General features: G+C 39.5%; 1 protein-coding gene across 1 annotated transcript; it reads left to right on the top strand.

Moving 5' to 3' along the window:
* The first annotated feature begins 7552 nt into the window (after positions 1-7552).
* Positions 7553-14598, top strand: LOC142391420 (sodium/myo-inositol cotransporter-like). The gene is made up of 5 exons (XM_075477191.1): positions 7553-7614; positions 10015-11083; positions 11187-11382; positions 12379-12506; positions 12599-14598. Exons 2-5 carry the CDS (start codon positions 10444-10446, stop codon positions 13783-13785), a joined length of 2151 nt encoding a protein of 716 aa, XP_075333306.1. The 5' UTR covers positions 7553-7614; positions 10015-10443; the 3' UTR covers positions 13786-14598.
* The last annotated feature ends 1736 nt before the right edge of the window (positions 14599-16334 follow it).

Below are 16334 nucleotides of genomic sequence, written 5' to 3'. Positions count from 1 at the left end.
TGGCGCCATCTACAGACCAACCTATGAAACGGCACTTATTTCTGCAGGACATAACTTTCTGCCAGAAACTTAGAACAATCTACAGATGAGAAAAAAAAAAAAAAAAAAAAGACGGCATAAAACATCATTCAAGTGTCATTGTAATGCACTGTAAAGCCTCCAGAACGGCTTCACTGCTTGTTGGTTTTAGATATTTATGTTTATGGAGCCTTTGCAGGACATATGAAACCCAGTCGAGTATTAAAGAATACTATGTAACATTTATACCTTAAAATAACAGCTTGAAAAAAATTGTGCGGCTAGAATGAGATTAAATATTACAATTGGCCTGTCTCCTATGCCCTTCGGGGGTCTGAGTTGGAAAAACTGCGCCATGTAACTTTGCTGGACCGGCCCGGGAGCTGAGCGGAAGTACTTCGACTTGCTTTCTGGCACACCTACCGCAAAAACAAATAGACCCCTCTCACGCTCCCAGGTACATTTGATTACTCTTACCTTCTCGGTCGACATAGCTTGCACCTTCTGACTCCTCGCCGGTTCGTCAACAAACGTGAAACGTGAAAGTGAAAGGGTGTTGTATTTACGACAGTGTAACTGTACATTACCTCCAAGCCTGTAGGGGGAGCTCCATAATGGGCTTTTTGAGAAGTTACATTGTATTGCTTTAACACTACATCTCATTCATGTTTTCATTACGTTAATCCAAAATCTTCTCTCGTCTTTGGGTTTTGATCATGTTTCACTTCTTTGATCTGATCTCCGTGATCTCTGTGTTCGTTAAATCGCGTCTGGGTTTTCTGTTTTGCCTAATGTTTCGTATTGCCTCAGCCTCTTCCTTGGATTGTGTTGGATTGTCAGTCTTGTCCTCTGTTCTACCGGCTCACTCAGACTCTATCTGCCAACTACCACACCTGCCTTTTGTTAGTCATCAGATCCCTCTGAATAAATACTCCCTGGTTTTCTTTATTCGGAGTCAGATCCTCATCAATAGTCACTGTGGCAGCATTCTTCTGCATCTCGCTAGATTGATTCTTCAGCCTTTTAGATGGCCTGCTTTGGAGCTTATGGTTTCGTTTTAAAAAAAGAAAAGGTCAATAAAAGGCAAGACAAGGGAGGAATCGCTGCCTATTAACCATAGAGACATGCAGATCCACTCATGCATAAACTAAACTATTTGACACACTAAATCAGATTCATTCGATGAGCAAAACAAGCTCCAGTTCAGCCTCTGGTGCAGGGGACACGTTCTGTGACAGCAAACAAAAGGCTCCAGCCTGGTTGCGTTTCGGCTTTGAGGACCCACACTGTGCTGGAAATATGTGCAATAATGAAAGGAACTGTGGTACGACAGCTGTCAGTATGAGTTTCAGGTCTATCCAGTTTGAAAACACAGGGAATTATTGTCTTTTTCTTGCTTTGTTTATGTTTGAGTAAACGTTATCTTAATTATATTATTTCTTATAATATCAACCTATGAGACCATTACATTAGCCACTGATGAGGAGACTTGTTGTCTGATCAAGCTTTCTTCGGCTCCAGGCTAATGGTATAATATGTTTTTAGATATTCACTTAAAGGTCTGAATGAATATTTAACTTTCCATTTGTTTAGATTTTGCTTTCAAATGAGTTAAATGAAAAAGTCTTTATAATGTTCCAACAAATTAGAGGCCTGCTTTTGTTTTCTTCTTTTGTAAATGAAGGGCCTTTTGTTTAAGAAATTGCAATAATCTTTAAGTTGTAAATAGTTCGATGACTGTTAGTTAATCCTAATTTTAAGACTCAATTCATTGTCTTTTTTTTTAATGTTATCCTGTTCAAGAAATGGTGTCGTTCTCCCGGCTGGTGAGAAAATGATTGGTGCAGCTTGGAGGTGACAGTGTCACGATAAGCAGTGATTCACTGCTGCTATTGAGTTAGCAGATAAAAACAAAAATTAACGATCAAAACAACCAAATCTGTCTAGAAACTGATGAGAGGCCATATTAGTGGTTGGAAATGTCTCCTAAATGGAGTTTGGAGGTCCTTAAGTTGGACATTAGACCATTCTTTCTGTTGCTAGATGTGTCAGCAGTTTCATACACGTGCTAACCATGGGACTCTTCAAATGCCCCCACCAAATTCAAATAGAATTCAAATCTTGCCATGATTTCACCTTCCTGTTTCTTCTTTTTTTGGTCGTTTGTTCAGCCTTCAGCTTCCAGGCAGATGCCCTCACACTGTCATCAAGCACTGAGGCAGTGAAACCATAACACTTACACCTCCGTGCCTCACAGTTGGTATGACCATCTTGTTGTCCTGAACACTGACTCCTAATCTTCATTCTTGTGTTATGCATCTGAATGTCAATTAAAAATACGGGCGTACTTTTACCCATGGAACCTTAAGATTTCTAACTGTATAAATGATTAAAATGACAACAAATGGTGTTTTATGCATTATTTGCTTGAGCACAGCCACTCTATGAATGGACACTGATTCAGATGATTGCATGCTTGTTCAAATATGTTCAAAAATCAGTTTACATGCATTCGACATACCCCAGTCCCTATTAATTACATATCATGAAACTGAGTCTATGCTATGCAGTCTCACAACTGCTTGTGCTGCCCACCTTTAGAGAGTTTACAGCACAGATGAGTGGACACACTGTTTTAATATGTAAAGGAACACACAGGTATTCACAGCCTTTGCTGTCTCCCAGTCTCTGGGCCTGCACGCGTCTTTTTCAGTGTGTTAATAAGTAAATGCAGGTTTGGTTTTTGCCCTTCCTCCTTCATCATGGTGCCCCAGTAGTGTTTTCCAATCGATCTAAGGCAGTGGCCTGTCAGTTTATTCAATGCAGCTGTGTTCTGGTTTCCACTATTATATCTCTTCAGGTCACTGTTTGAATGAGCTGGTTGTATCTCAGCTTACATTTGAGAGGCCGTGAAAGAGCATTCAGATGTAGTGTGCACGTTTTTTGACTCTTTTGTTGGGTCTGTGTGTCTTTTGGTCCACCAGTCAAAGCTGAAATGGCTTTTTTTCTTGTTCCTAATGAAAATGGTGAAGCAGAACTTTAAAAAAAAAAGTAAAATAAACATTTTGTTTTAATGATCTATTTGAATGTCAAAAAATAAAATCCCCATTTTTATTCTATCTTAATTAACAACTAATTGAAAACGGATTTAGTTTTAGAAATGAATTACAGCTTATCTGATCATATATGGAGGTAGATTTGTTTCTTTATTATTCAATCAAAAAAAAGGTTGCTTCAATCAAAAAATATATTTTCAATCAAAAAAACCCGTTTCAATCAAAGAAAAAAAGTGTTTGAATGCAAAAATATATTTGAGACTCAAAAAAATGCATTTGAACACTATTTTTTTTTGCTTGAAAATGTTTTTTTTGATAGAAGTGAAGGTTTTTTTGTTTGAAGCAACTTTTTTGATTGAAGTATTGTTGTTTTGTGTTTGGGCCATATTATGGGTAGGACATTTGTGTCTTTATAATTCAATCAAAAAAGAAGTTGCTTCAAACAAACAAAAAATATTTTCAATAAAAAAAATCACTTCAATCAAAAAATAAACCTTTTCAATCATAGAAAAAATGTTTTTGAATGCAAAAAAATATTTGAGACTCGAAAAATTGCACTGGGATGGTTTGGTGTCACGTTATTAGGTAGGCTAATAACGTGACACCAATCATTTTAATACGGTTTTATCTACTTACCAACAACTCCACCACTGCCTGACCACTGCTTCCTGGCTCGCTGGCGAGTGGCGACCATGACTTGCTTGTCAGAAAGACGTCGTTGGTGTAGACACTTGTCACTCAAACATGTCTGACCAATGGGGAAGCACCCGCCCACTGCGGTACGTTTGTGTCAAAATGATTAAAAAAAAAAACGACTTCAAAACTTTTTTCACTTCATTCAAAAAAAAAGAAAGTTCAATCAAAAAAAAAAACACTTCAAATGATTTTTTTTTTTTTTGCATTTAAACAGTTTTTTCTTTGATTGAAAATATTTTTTTTTGATTGAAAATGTTTTTTTTTTGATTGAAGCAACTTTTTTGGGATTGAATAATTAAGACACAAATGTCCTACCCATAACATGGTCCAAACACAAAAAAGATTACTTCAATCAAAGAAAACATTTTCAATCAAAAAAAAAGTGTTCAAGTGCAATTTTTCGAGTCTCAAATATTTTTTTGCATTCAAAAACATTTTTTCTATGATTGAAAAGGTTTATTTTTTGATTGAAGTGATTTTTTTTATTGAAAATATTTTTTGTTTGTTTGAAGCAACTTCTTTTTTGATTGAATTATAAAGACACAAATGTCCTACCCATAATATGGCCCAAACACAAAACAACAATACTTCAATCAAAAAAGTTGCTTCAAACAAAAAAACCTTCACTTCTATCAAAAAAAACATTTTCAAGCAAAAAAAAATAGTGTTCAAATGCATTTTTTTGAGTCTCAAATATATTTTTGCATTCAAACACTTTTTTTCTTTGATTGAAACGGGTTTTTTTGATTGAAAATATATTTTTTGATTGAAGCAACCTTTTTTTTGATTGAATAATAAAGAAACAAATCTACCTCCATAATCATACCCACTTTTTTTTTTTTAGGATTTACAGGGTACAGGATTGTTAACTTCATATATTCATGTTTGGGCACAGCCTTTTATTCACAGTTCCCTTTTTTAGATTAGAATAGTCCTATTTGACTGTGTTAATGCCCATTTTGGTTCACTAGTTCCGTTGTTTTGTTAACACTCACAGGTCCTGATTTTCAGTTTCAGTTTTCCCCATTTTTGTACCTCCCTGTTTTATCCCCAAATTATTTTCTTTTCTCAGTTCCGTCTGATCTGATGTCACTTCCCCCGTTCCCTGTCTGAGCGGAGTTGTGCCTGTGCTTCAGTTCTATTAAACCTCTGAATGAGACTGAGGTCAGGGAAGTGTTCTTTTTGTGTTATCCCTGTTGCGAAGTAAACTGGATGGTAAATGGATCTTCATGTGACTTCCAAGGTCTTTTTGGTGCTACTTAGACTGCAGCATTGACTGTAAAACATAAAAAGAAAAGACTGTATTTTTTTTTTTACAGTCTATGGATTACAGTAAATTGGCACCATCTAGTGGTCGCAGATAGTAGTAGCAGCCATTTGATTATACAATCTCAAAAATATTCATTCACAATGTACTTGTTTTATTTATTCCAAATGACTTGAAATGGAACATAAATAAAACTCTTCCTTTTTAAAATGTTAAGAGTTCAAATTGACATTTAATCTACACTTTAGTCTTAACCTGCAGCAACTTCTGCTTCTACTCACACTTATTCTGGTGGTCAGTAAACAGCATAAACAATATATATTTAGACTGTAATTTTGGTGCATATGCCAAAAAAATAGGGATCTTAAAATGGTGAGGTCCCTTTAGTCATTCATACATTTTTGAAAAGCAGTATTCAGACACATGTAAGGCTTCCTGGCAGCAGGAGTCTGTTTCAAAATGACTGAATGAATAATATAATAATCCTTATGTATATCTATGTATCTTTAAGTACAATTACACAAGAAGTACCCATTGAAATGGAATGAAACATGGCTCTAAGGTGACACATGGGGAAAAAGAGGAACCCGGATCACTTTCTGTAAAATCTGTCAGGTCCACCTGAGTGTCCCTTTGGTTGCAATTTGTTTTAAAAAGTCAGAGACTTGTAGCCTGCAGCTGTTTCTTCCCCTTATGTTTCACGGAAAATATGCCACAAAGGGGACAAAAGGTCGTGCTGAAACTTTAACATTTGCAAGGACAAACAAGGGCACACGTGGGTTCAAAGGTTTGAGTCAGAAGACAAGAAACTAACAAAAGTATACAAAGGTATATTTTATGTATTAAACACTGACACCAAAGGAAGAATCTATATAATTTTCTGATCGGTCTACAACATTTTTTTTTTTTTTTGCTTTGAAATTAAAATCAAGGCACAGCAAAGGAAACTTTGCGTCTCTCATTATTTAAAAAGCAACGAGAAAAACAGCAAATCTTCTAACCCCAAAAGTGCAAAAATTCCCTATCGGCAGTATTTTTCAAGCCCTCTACTGTAACATCATCGTCTTGTGATCTGATTTGAAACCCTCCACCTCAGTTTCGCCCGGCTTACTGCTTCAAGTTGATGAAAAGTGCAAAATCATGGTGTATGTGCAGAAAGCAGCATTGTCCAGTAATACGAAGGTTACCCTACAGTCAGTAATGGGTAATAAGGTGTTCATGGTCAATACACACACACACACACACACACAGAGAGAGACTCGCAATCACACCACAAGGACAGGTGCAAACTGAAATATTTACATGCATTGATGTGGAATACCAAAGAAGTAAAGTCATCTCAATGCAAAGTTGCATGGGTTCATGCAAACATTCACACAAACTCAAATAAACAACAAAATTACACACATGCAGAGGTGCAGACCAGTAGTCGGTCAGGCCGTGTCCACGTTCTTGCGACTCCCTCATTTTGCGGGTTTATAAGTAACAGTGTGTGAAGCAGCACTTGTTCCTTGGGCATGAGCCCAGTTCCTTATGTAAGAGCACATCTATACATGTGTGTCTGTGGGGCAGATATGCACAATGGGATTGTCCTACTTTCATAATGTTCCACATATATTTATTTTTTTGGAACAAATTAACAGGATCTTTGATTTATTGATAAAGTCCCTCTAAGCAGCAGAGTGAAGGGAACACAATCTGATGAGTGCAGTACGGGATCGGGGACTGCACTGTCGTTTTTATTTAAAGCTCCGTTTTGTATCACAGAGAATTATAAACCATGAAAGGTAGCGCTTAATAAGTTGGCACAATTGAGCTTATTAACTCCCCTATGAAACTGATTGATGTGCCACAATCTGCAACTCATGGGCTTCCGCACAACAAGATTTAATCGGTTAAGATTGGCAGGCCCACCTCCTCCAACCTGGAGCCTCCTGGGGTTGTGTGCTCAGCCCCATGGCTGCAGACAGGAAGAGAACTCCAAATGGACAAAAATGAGGAGGTTTCAAGTCAAAATGCAATCAACAGTCAACAAATGCACACATCCGTTTCTACATGACTGGGTCTGAGGTGAGCAGGTGAATATCTCTTCAATTCTGGGATTAAATATAAACGATAATAACCCATTAAGATCGTCTCACATCTCCACTGTGTTTAATTGAGCTCAGAGAGCTTTGTTCCTCCAGGATTCCAGCTTGCTGACTTTGGGACATTTGCCCCCAGATGAAAACAATTAAGCTGTTTTCACTTTTATGTCAGTCAAAACGTCATTCTCTCTGCATGTTTGAAATGTTGAAGACAGAAAAGAAAGATCACCCTCTGTTAAACACTCACGTGTACCATGTTGTACTAAAAAAGGTTCAAATCTTCCTCCGGAAAAGTCGGCGCCCACACTGTGAGCGCGGGGGTCGCGTGCTTCCACCTTCACCAGGTAATGACGCGATGCCGTGGGCGGGGCTTCCCGATCCCGTCAATATTAAGCTGGCAGACACCCGAGAGTTTTAGACTTTTGACATATCCAGCTAAGAACTGGCTGCTTCAAAGACAAAGTGGAGACGACCCAGGGGAAACCATCAGGTAAGTCTTAACTGTTTCTTTCATGCATCTTCTTGTGACGAGTTGTGGCCTATCAAAGTCAGTGTGTCTCACCTTTATTCTCTGCTTATTCCCAGTTCGAGATATCAATTTTAACAAGCATGTTCGTTGTAAGATAAACAAAAAGTTAACAGAGAACCGTGTCACTTAAAATCCCAAATAACTTGTAAGACTGTAAGAATATCCTATTAAACAATAGAGGACGAGTCACGATGATATTTAATGGAAAAGAAAATGACACAAGTGGATATTGATGACATATATGGAAGTTAAGAAAAATGAAAGCTCGTGTTTTCAGTTGAAGACTATAAAAATGACCCACTACAACCTGATTTTGAGTGCCACTCTGAGTCCCTTTGAAGCAGAATTATCAGATTAAAAACCAAATGAAATAAAGTACAGCAACCACATATTTTGCATGTAAACAAGGAATATAAAAGTGCACCAATCACGATTAATTTTATTTATATATCAGCTTTTGAGCACAAGGTCATGAATGATACCTGAAACAAACCCCAACAGAAAGCACAGAAACCTCAAAAGCAAGTGCTACTTTAATGGGTTAAAATGTTCCAATGAGCTATTCTGCAGACCGCTGTAGGATTATTGTAAGAGTAATTTTCTGGGTCCTTCTGGTGAAAATAAGTCAGAGTAATGTATCAGAATTCAATAATCACACTAAGTTCCCCTTGATATGTTTGTTAGCCCCTGCATGTACTCATCATGAAGCAGGAACTGACAACTTCAGTTGACATTGCATAACCATCCTGCAGGTTTACATTTGCTTGACAAATGTTTTTTTAAAAGGCCAGCAAAGAAAATAAGTTTCCTCAAAGAACCAAACGCTCAGGTGCCAAGAACTGGATCCTATAATAATAACCTGTTTGATCAGCATTCCCCTTAAAAAAAAAAAAAGTTGCTCTGTCTTATGATAATAATCTTGACACAAAATTAACTCCTGTGCTGGAAGTATCAGGATTAAACTCCTAAAAGTCAAGTACGTGTAGCATACTCTGCCGATGCTCTTTTTATCAGCTGTTTGCGGCAGGGAGATGTTCTTGTGAAGAGATTTTTGTCGTTCCAAGACCTTAAACTCTCCAGCGCCTCGTGCTCAGCAACAAACATGAGAAACGAACGCAAACACAGGCCCCCATGCAGGAGCGTCGTACTACAGCCCTGTTTTGGGCCTTTGTAGTAGCCTTGCTTCCTAGATTTAGTTATTACGAGAGAGTAGCTAAGATATGCTGTAAGTATCAGTACAACACTGTGAATTGCAAGTTCACCCAGAGCCTCAGAGACTTTCATGTGAAATTAGCACGTTCCCAGAAAGCCTGATTTTCTGTATCCTATCTCTCAAATACCCCCCCCTCCACTTTGTAAGAGTTTCTGTAGAAAGCTGTGGTTTGCCAGCCAGAGATAACCCAGATGAGACCTGACTGCAGAATTACCACAAATACATGATAGAGCTATTCTCACACGCTGAAAGTCCACACAACAGTAAATTGACTTTGACCTGTATTGTTGGTGCAGAGGCACTTCAGCTACCGATTCAGTTTATCTTCCAAAGACAGACAATCACCAAATCATGATTTTTATATGGTTTGATCTCCTCTTATTGCGCTTTTCTCCGACACCTTAAACTCAGCATGAATCCGCTCTCTGTCATTTGCAAGCTCCTCTAACCCCTGAAAACTCTGAAGAGCAAAGATGCTCAGCTATATCTAGACTAAACTCTAAGTTTGACTTTCTAAACTCACGAATAACTTAAGCATGTGTGAAAGGGGCTACAAAAACTGTCGCCAAATGAACACACAGTGGGACATCCAAGTCTGGGTTTAACTCCACTGTGGTACAGGGAGCTTTTTGGTTATTTGCTTTGAGACGTTTTTAAAAGACGACTTTGTCCACTTCTGGCAGCTTAGATGCTGGAAAAGCAGGAACTCATCAGGTGATGATTTGTCATAGTATGTTTGACAAGACACAATAACTGCTCTTGTTGTCTTAAGGCCAATTCTTGCTTTACTCATCCATGGCTTAATCATCTGCCCTAATCTGCATGGGTCTGCTTGAACACCTTTGGGTACATCTGCACCCAGTTGAAAAGACAGTAAGAAGAAATATATTTATTATATAATCTATATTTTTATGTAAACCAATCAACAATCGCCAATGTGCATGACATGTCTTGGTAGCTCACTGACCTGTACCATACAGTTGTGGTATGAGTGGAAACGCATGCATGTCTACCATCCTTATGTAGTCTGCATTGTTCAGTGGCCATGAATGCAGAAACCGTGAATTGGCCTTCATCCATTACTTTCACCGTTTACATGTTTAGCTTTCCTTCATACGATTCATTGTGTGTGTATGGGTTTCTTGCAGAATCCAGATGAACCATATTCAGATTTTCCTGTGGGACTTCTTCAGGAGTCGGCAAACAATGCACCACCAGTCCATTAGCTGCCAAACACGCAGCTTCCGTTAAAGCTGAGGTTTACTACAACGGTTCAGAAGCTCTGAGACTACTCGAAGTATTGTCACAGTCAGATGCTCAGGGAACATTTACATCCTCTTTGTGACTGTTTAAAACTGTGTGTGAGAATGTGCAGATAAGTGTATATGTTTAATCTCCAAATGGCACCAATTGGTTGATATTCATCTTTTTGAATTTAGAAGAAGATAATTTCTTTTAAACTTGTTTTAATGGAAAGTGTGCCCACAGTTACTTTTTATATGTAGCATAAAAGTTGCATATAAAGTGCAAAAATAAGTTGGCTCAGCTTTGTTAAAGAGCTACCAAAGAGTTCAAACATGGCCCCCGGCGCCACCATGGAAGTGGCGGACGTTGTTGTTGTAGTGATCTACTTCCTCTTGGTGCTAGCGATTGGTTTCCTGGCAATGTGGAAAGCCAACCGGAGCACGGTGAATGGCTACTTCCTGGCTGGTCGCTCCATGAACTGGGCTGCTGTAGGAGCGTCTCTCTTTGTCAGCAACATTGGAAGTGAGCATTTCATAGGACTGGCTGGATCGGGCGCTGCGAGCGGGTTCGGCGTGGCTGCGTGGGAGTTCAATGCTTTACTCCTGCTTCAGTTGTTGGGCTGGGTGTTTATTCCAGTGTACATTCAGTGTGGAGTCTACACAATGCCAGAATACCTGTCGAAACGATATGGAGGGAGGCGGCTGAAGGTGTATTTTGCTGCTTTATCTCTTGTGCTCTACATCTTCACCAAGTTGTCTGTGGACCTCTATTCTGGAGCCTTGTTCATTAAGGAATCCTTAGGGTGGAACCTCTATGTGTCTGTTATCCTCCTGATCACCATGACGGCCTTGCTGACTGTCACTGGAGGCCTGGTTGCTGTCATCTACACAGACACGGTCCAGGCATTCCTTATGATTGCTGGAGCACTGTGTCTCACAGGCATAAGTCTCTTCAAAGTTGGCGGACTTGAAGGTTTTATTTCTCTATTAGTTTTTTTTTGGCATTCATTTCATGCATTTGTACTTAGTCAGGTAATTTGTCTATGCTAAACCTTGTCTTTCCATGTCATTTTAAGGATTAAGAACCAAGTACATGGACGCTGCTCCAAACGTCACCGCCATCTTGCAGTCTTATCCAAATCTAACATATTCTGAGTCTTGCCACGACCATTCCAACCCAAAGCCAGATGCCTTGAAGATCCTGCGAGGCCCGACGGATCCAGACCTGCCTTGGCCTGGATTCTTACTGGGTCAGACCCCTGCCTCAATTTGGTACCGTTTTACATTTACAAAATACACATATATATATATTCAAAACGTATACAGGCTCATACAAAAGTAATCGTTCTCGGTCATGTTCATGACCCACTAGAACTGTGTGGTGATGTATTTCCCTGCAGAGATTCGGCCGTCTGTTTGTGGATCCTTTGTTGCTACGTATTGTGCTGCATTTGGGACAATATTTTAGGGACAATATTTTAGTGGCAAACTGTAGGCAGTGAATGCGTTGACAGAAGTTAGAAACAGCTCACAGGTGTGAGGGGTAAAAAAAAAAAACTGTCAGTTAGGGGATAACACACATCCTCCCCCTGATTTGTTGTCTGGCTATTCAACTATTCAACTCTGATGCACAGTCTTCGTCATTAGGGGAATTTAAGATGAAATCCATTGACGCAGCAGCTTTCCAGAGGGTTGTTTATATGTGCTTTAGAACACAACCCAGTTGAAAACCACTGTTCACTCTCAGGATAATTTTGGGGCTAATTTTGAATGCTTTGTTTTCTAACCAAAAGTATCTGAAGCGACATTTCAGTGGACAAAAGATTACTTGATTTCTAAAAGGCACAAACTTCAAGGTGATTCATTTCTTTAATATTTCTAGCAAGGGGCGGTCAGTGGCGCAGTGGGTTAAGCAGCCCCCCATGTACAGAGGCTACAGTCCTCGCTGCAGCGGGCCCCGGCTCGAGTCCCGCATCGGACGGCCCTTTGCTGCATGTCTTCCCCCTCTCTCTCTGCCCCCTGCTTCCTGTCTCTCTCCAACTGTCCTATCGTTAAAGGCATAAAAAGCCCCCCCCAAAAAAAAAATATTTCTAGCAAGATCTCTCAATTAACTCGTGGATCAGGTGGACCCAAAGGGCTGACATGCCCATTAGCGTAGCTATTCCTGCCCTCTTATGTCTGCAGTGGAAAGGTTTCTATTTTTTTTTATCACAGGTTATTATTATTATTTCGCAGACTAACACAAATATTCCTTACTGTGTGTTCCAGGTACTGGTGTGCAGATCAGGTGATTGTACAGCGAGTTCTGGCAGCAAAGAATATTGCTCATGCCAAAGGGTCTACCATCATGGCAGGCTTCCTCAAAATCCTTCCCATGTTTATCATCGTCATCCCAGGTGAAGCTATTGATTGCCCTTTGAATAACTTACAACTAAAATCCTGACTGCCAATCCCTAATTGTCTGATCTGGCTGTCATTATGGTTCCAGGGATGATTTCCAGAGTCCTGTTTGCTGATGAGTTGGCATGCATCAGCCCAGAGCACTGTATGGAAGTGTGCGGCTTTGAGGCTGGCTGCACCAACGTGGCGTACCCGCGGCTCGTCATGTCGGTGATGCCCGTCGGCCTCCGCGGGTTGATGATGGCCGTCATGATTGCTGCTCTAATGAGCGACTTGGACTCTATCTTTAACTCTGCGAGCACCATATTCACATTGGATATTTACAAGATGCTACGAAAGCAGGTGTCGTCCAGAGAGCTGGTGATAGTTGGCAGGCTGTTTGTGGTATTCATGGTGATCATCAGCATTGCCTGGGTGCCGGTCATCATCACGATGCAGGGAGGCCAGATGTTTTATTACATCCAAGAGGTGTCAGATTATCTGACGCCTCCTGTGGCAGCGTTGTTCTTGCTTGGTGTCCTGTGGCATCGTTGTAACGAAACGGGAGCCTTTTGGGGTGGGATGGTAGGGTTTACTTTTGGAATGCTACGTTTGATTTTGGCATTTGTTTACCGAGAACCACACTGTGACCAGCCCGATGAGCGGCCATCTTTCATTAAAGATGTGCATTTCATGTATGTGGCAGCCTTCTTGTTTTGGATATCAGCTTTGGTGACCGTTGTTGTGAGTCTCTGCACACCTCCACCCAGAAAAGAACAAATCAGAACCACCACTCTGTGGGGGTTGAAGAAGAGAAAGAAACTCGGAAAGCAAGAAACGGGTGAAGGTAGAGAAGACATCAAGACTTTAAACCTTATTGTTGGTGAAGAGAAGCGTCAAAACCACACAAACGAGCTCAATGGCACTGAAAATCTTCATGAAAATGTTCGATCAAGCAATGGCAACACTATCACAGCCCAACATCCAGTCGAGCATGGGCACTATATGCCGATTTCAGACCCCAAAATGTTGGAAGAGGGAGAAAAGAGAGGAGAGGGAGTGGATGAGGGCTGCTTTGGGAGTGAAGGAGTGGAGGGAGGATGTATGAAGGCCTTAGATTGGTTTTGTGGCTTCAAGGAGGAATCTTCCGAAGCTCAAGTCATTACAACTCAAGAACAGGATAGGATTGTGGATGAGCTTCTTTATGAACCTCCAGGAACCAGAATCATTTTAAACGTAGGACTGGTGGTGATTTGCTCTGTCGGGATCTTCCTCTTTGTCTATTTCTCCTTATAGGCTCAGACATTTATCAACAAATGAGCATTGCGAAACAAGAAAATTAAAAGTTTTTGTCGAGCTGAAATAAGTCATGTTTTGAAAGCCTTGTCATGCACAAATCTGGTTTATACTCTTAGTTCTGTTTCTGTTTCATGATGAAACATTTTCATAAAAATAGTTTCAAGCTGGTTTTTTTTTTTTTTTTTTTTTAATCAAAGAAATGAGTATGAGGATAAGATAAAGAGAGAAGTGCAGAGCTTGATTTATCACTCATTGCTGCACGCTTGACCATCATCAACTCATGCATATTTTTTTAAATGCACATTAAAATATACAGAGGGGAAAAGACAAAAAGTCAGGAAAGCTGATGATGGAGCTTATATTTCTTGCTCTGTTTGCGCTCCATTTTTTAAAATGCAGATCACTTTTCAAAAAGCTAATTAAACGCTTATCGCCATCATTCAATTTTGGTTTGAGATTTCTGCCAGTGGGTTCCACCTTTTGCTCTTCACATGAACGGTTTGCCTGGATGAAAGCAAAGCAACATCAAACTTAATTGGCCAGCACTGCTGAAACCTCAAACAGAATGGAAAATCACAAAGCTTCTGGGAACAAAATCTTGTCTCTTGTTTTTTCTGTTTTTTTTTTTTTTTTATAAGTTTTATAAGTTTTTATAACGGAAATTATGTTCCGTTACCAAGTGAACTTGATTTATTAATTTTTTTTTCGAAGACCAGGATTTCTCAGGATGTACAAAGACATTTTGGATATATCACAACCGAGGCCTCAACTGTTGAAAGTTATTTCAAACTGTATATTAGAATAAAAGATAGTATGGAACTACCAGTTTCAGTCGTCTTTTGTTATTCCACTGAAACACCATAATCAGTTTCAATCTGTCCATCATTTTTCAAGGCATCAGCCTTGATGATTTGGTTTTTTTTAATGTTTGCTGACATACCAGTTTGGAGATTATTAAATTTAGTAGTTTGTGAGCAAGATGCCCTCTTAGGAAAAAAAAGTGTAAGTGAAACTTTTCTAATAGAAGCCATGAATAACAAGGACATTGTAAGTGAAGCAGACTACAAATGCTCCTATATAAACCACAACAAACGGCAAAAGTTTGCCACCTGTCAGTCAAGAGTATATTGACAACAGCCCCTGCCACAGCGGAAAGAACAGACTAGAACTGGAAAGTTACTGGGTAGTTCTTGCACTTGTCTCCACATAGACTTAAAAAAATAAAGTTCTTCCTCTGTGTCTCAGGGACTTATAAGCTGCCCTTCTAGCTGCTGTTAGCTCTTGCAAAGAAATTGTAACAATATATAAGAGAAATGACAAGGCAGGAAACATGTAAACCAAACACAGGAGCAAAAGCATTCTAATGTAGTTTTTGAGTTAAAGACACTACAAAGGTTTTGATATCATAGCTTGTATGAATTTGAACAGGCTGAGTATATTTTACTACCATACTTTGTCCTGTCGTAGAAGCACAGCTGCATCAGCAGATATGACAGTGTGCCAACATGATGAAAAAGTGAACCCTGAAACTGAAGAAGCTGGACTGAATTCATTGTTAGATTAACTTTTTTCACCTGTGCTTCTTTGAGATAAGAGTAGTTAAAAAGAGTACATTATATCACATTACATGTTGTCAGCATGTCACGGTGACATGTGATTTGATTGATAAAGAACAGATATGAGAGTGGAATGAGATATTCAACCTGCCGCAAAAGTTGCTGCCTGGAGTTAAAAAAGGACCAGCAGAGGCTAATGTCACATAAAAGTTCAACCTGTACAGGCTAGAAACCTTCAGACCTCCTAAAAATATCGGAGTTTTGTTCAAGGATGGAAATAACTGCAATATTTTTTACTCACAAGAAAAGCTTCCTGTACACGACTACTCTACTTCTCTATGTGAATCTCAGAAACTAGCATACTTCTTGGTTTTGCTAATAAGGCTCATAAGGTTTCCAAAACCAATGGTCAGTATGTCCCTATAAACAAAAGTAGAAGAGTAAGCAGGACTGAGGTTGCCTGTATAAATATTAACCAGCTTCTCAACAGCGTCTTATGTTCAATGAATACACATCCTGTGTAGGTGTTTGCCTTTATGTGTGGGGCTCTAAAAATCTGCGACCCAAATGGAGCTGAAGAGAAACCACAGAAAAACCCGAACGCACATACAAGGAATTTGTATTTGTGGTTTAAAACCAACAACTTGCTCGGAATTCAGGTTGCTCTTAATTCGGTCAACCACGTCCCCAGATCCCCGTGGTGAAAGTGGCCATTGACACAAAAAAGATACCGTCACATTTTTTTGCACAGCTTTTAGGACAACGGAGTGAACAAAAGGAGTGGGCGTTATGGATGTGTGCCAACAAAGCCACCACATATGCGTAAAATGGAGAAAGCAAAAAAAAAACACAGGCAAAATCTCCCCTTCTGGTCATGTGCTCCACCTGAGGTTTCATACCTTTCCATGATGTTGAACTCATGCCTTCCTGACTTGAAACTAGGAGTGATAAAGGCATTAAAGAGGGGGGAATAAATAGCAAAGCTGAATT

This window comes from Odontesthes bonariensis, chromosome 11 (genome assembly GCF_027942865.1).
Source record: "Odontesthes bonariensis isolate fOdoBon6 chromosome 11, fOdoBon6.hap1, whole genome shotgun sequence".
Taxonomy (NCBI): Eukaryota; Metazoa; Chordata; class Actinopteri; order Atheriniformes; family Atherinopsidae; genus Odontesthes; species Odontesthes bonariensis.
This window is presented reverse-complemented; position numbering and strand designations above follow the sequence as displayed.

Coding starts and splice junctions, on each gene's coding strand:
- LOC142391420 (XM_075477191.1), top strand. CDS start 10,444: ATGGCCCCCGGCGCCACCATGGAAGTGGCGGACGTTGTTGTTGTAGTG. Junction 11,383..12,378: donor CAGACCCCTGCCTCAATTTG/GTACCGTTTTAC, acceptor TGTGTGTTCCAG/GTACTGGTGTGCAGATCAGG. Junction 12,507..12,598: donor GTTTATCATCGTCATCCCAG/GTGAAGCTATTG, acceptor TTATGGTTCCAG/GGATGATTTCCAGAGTCCTG.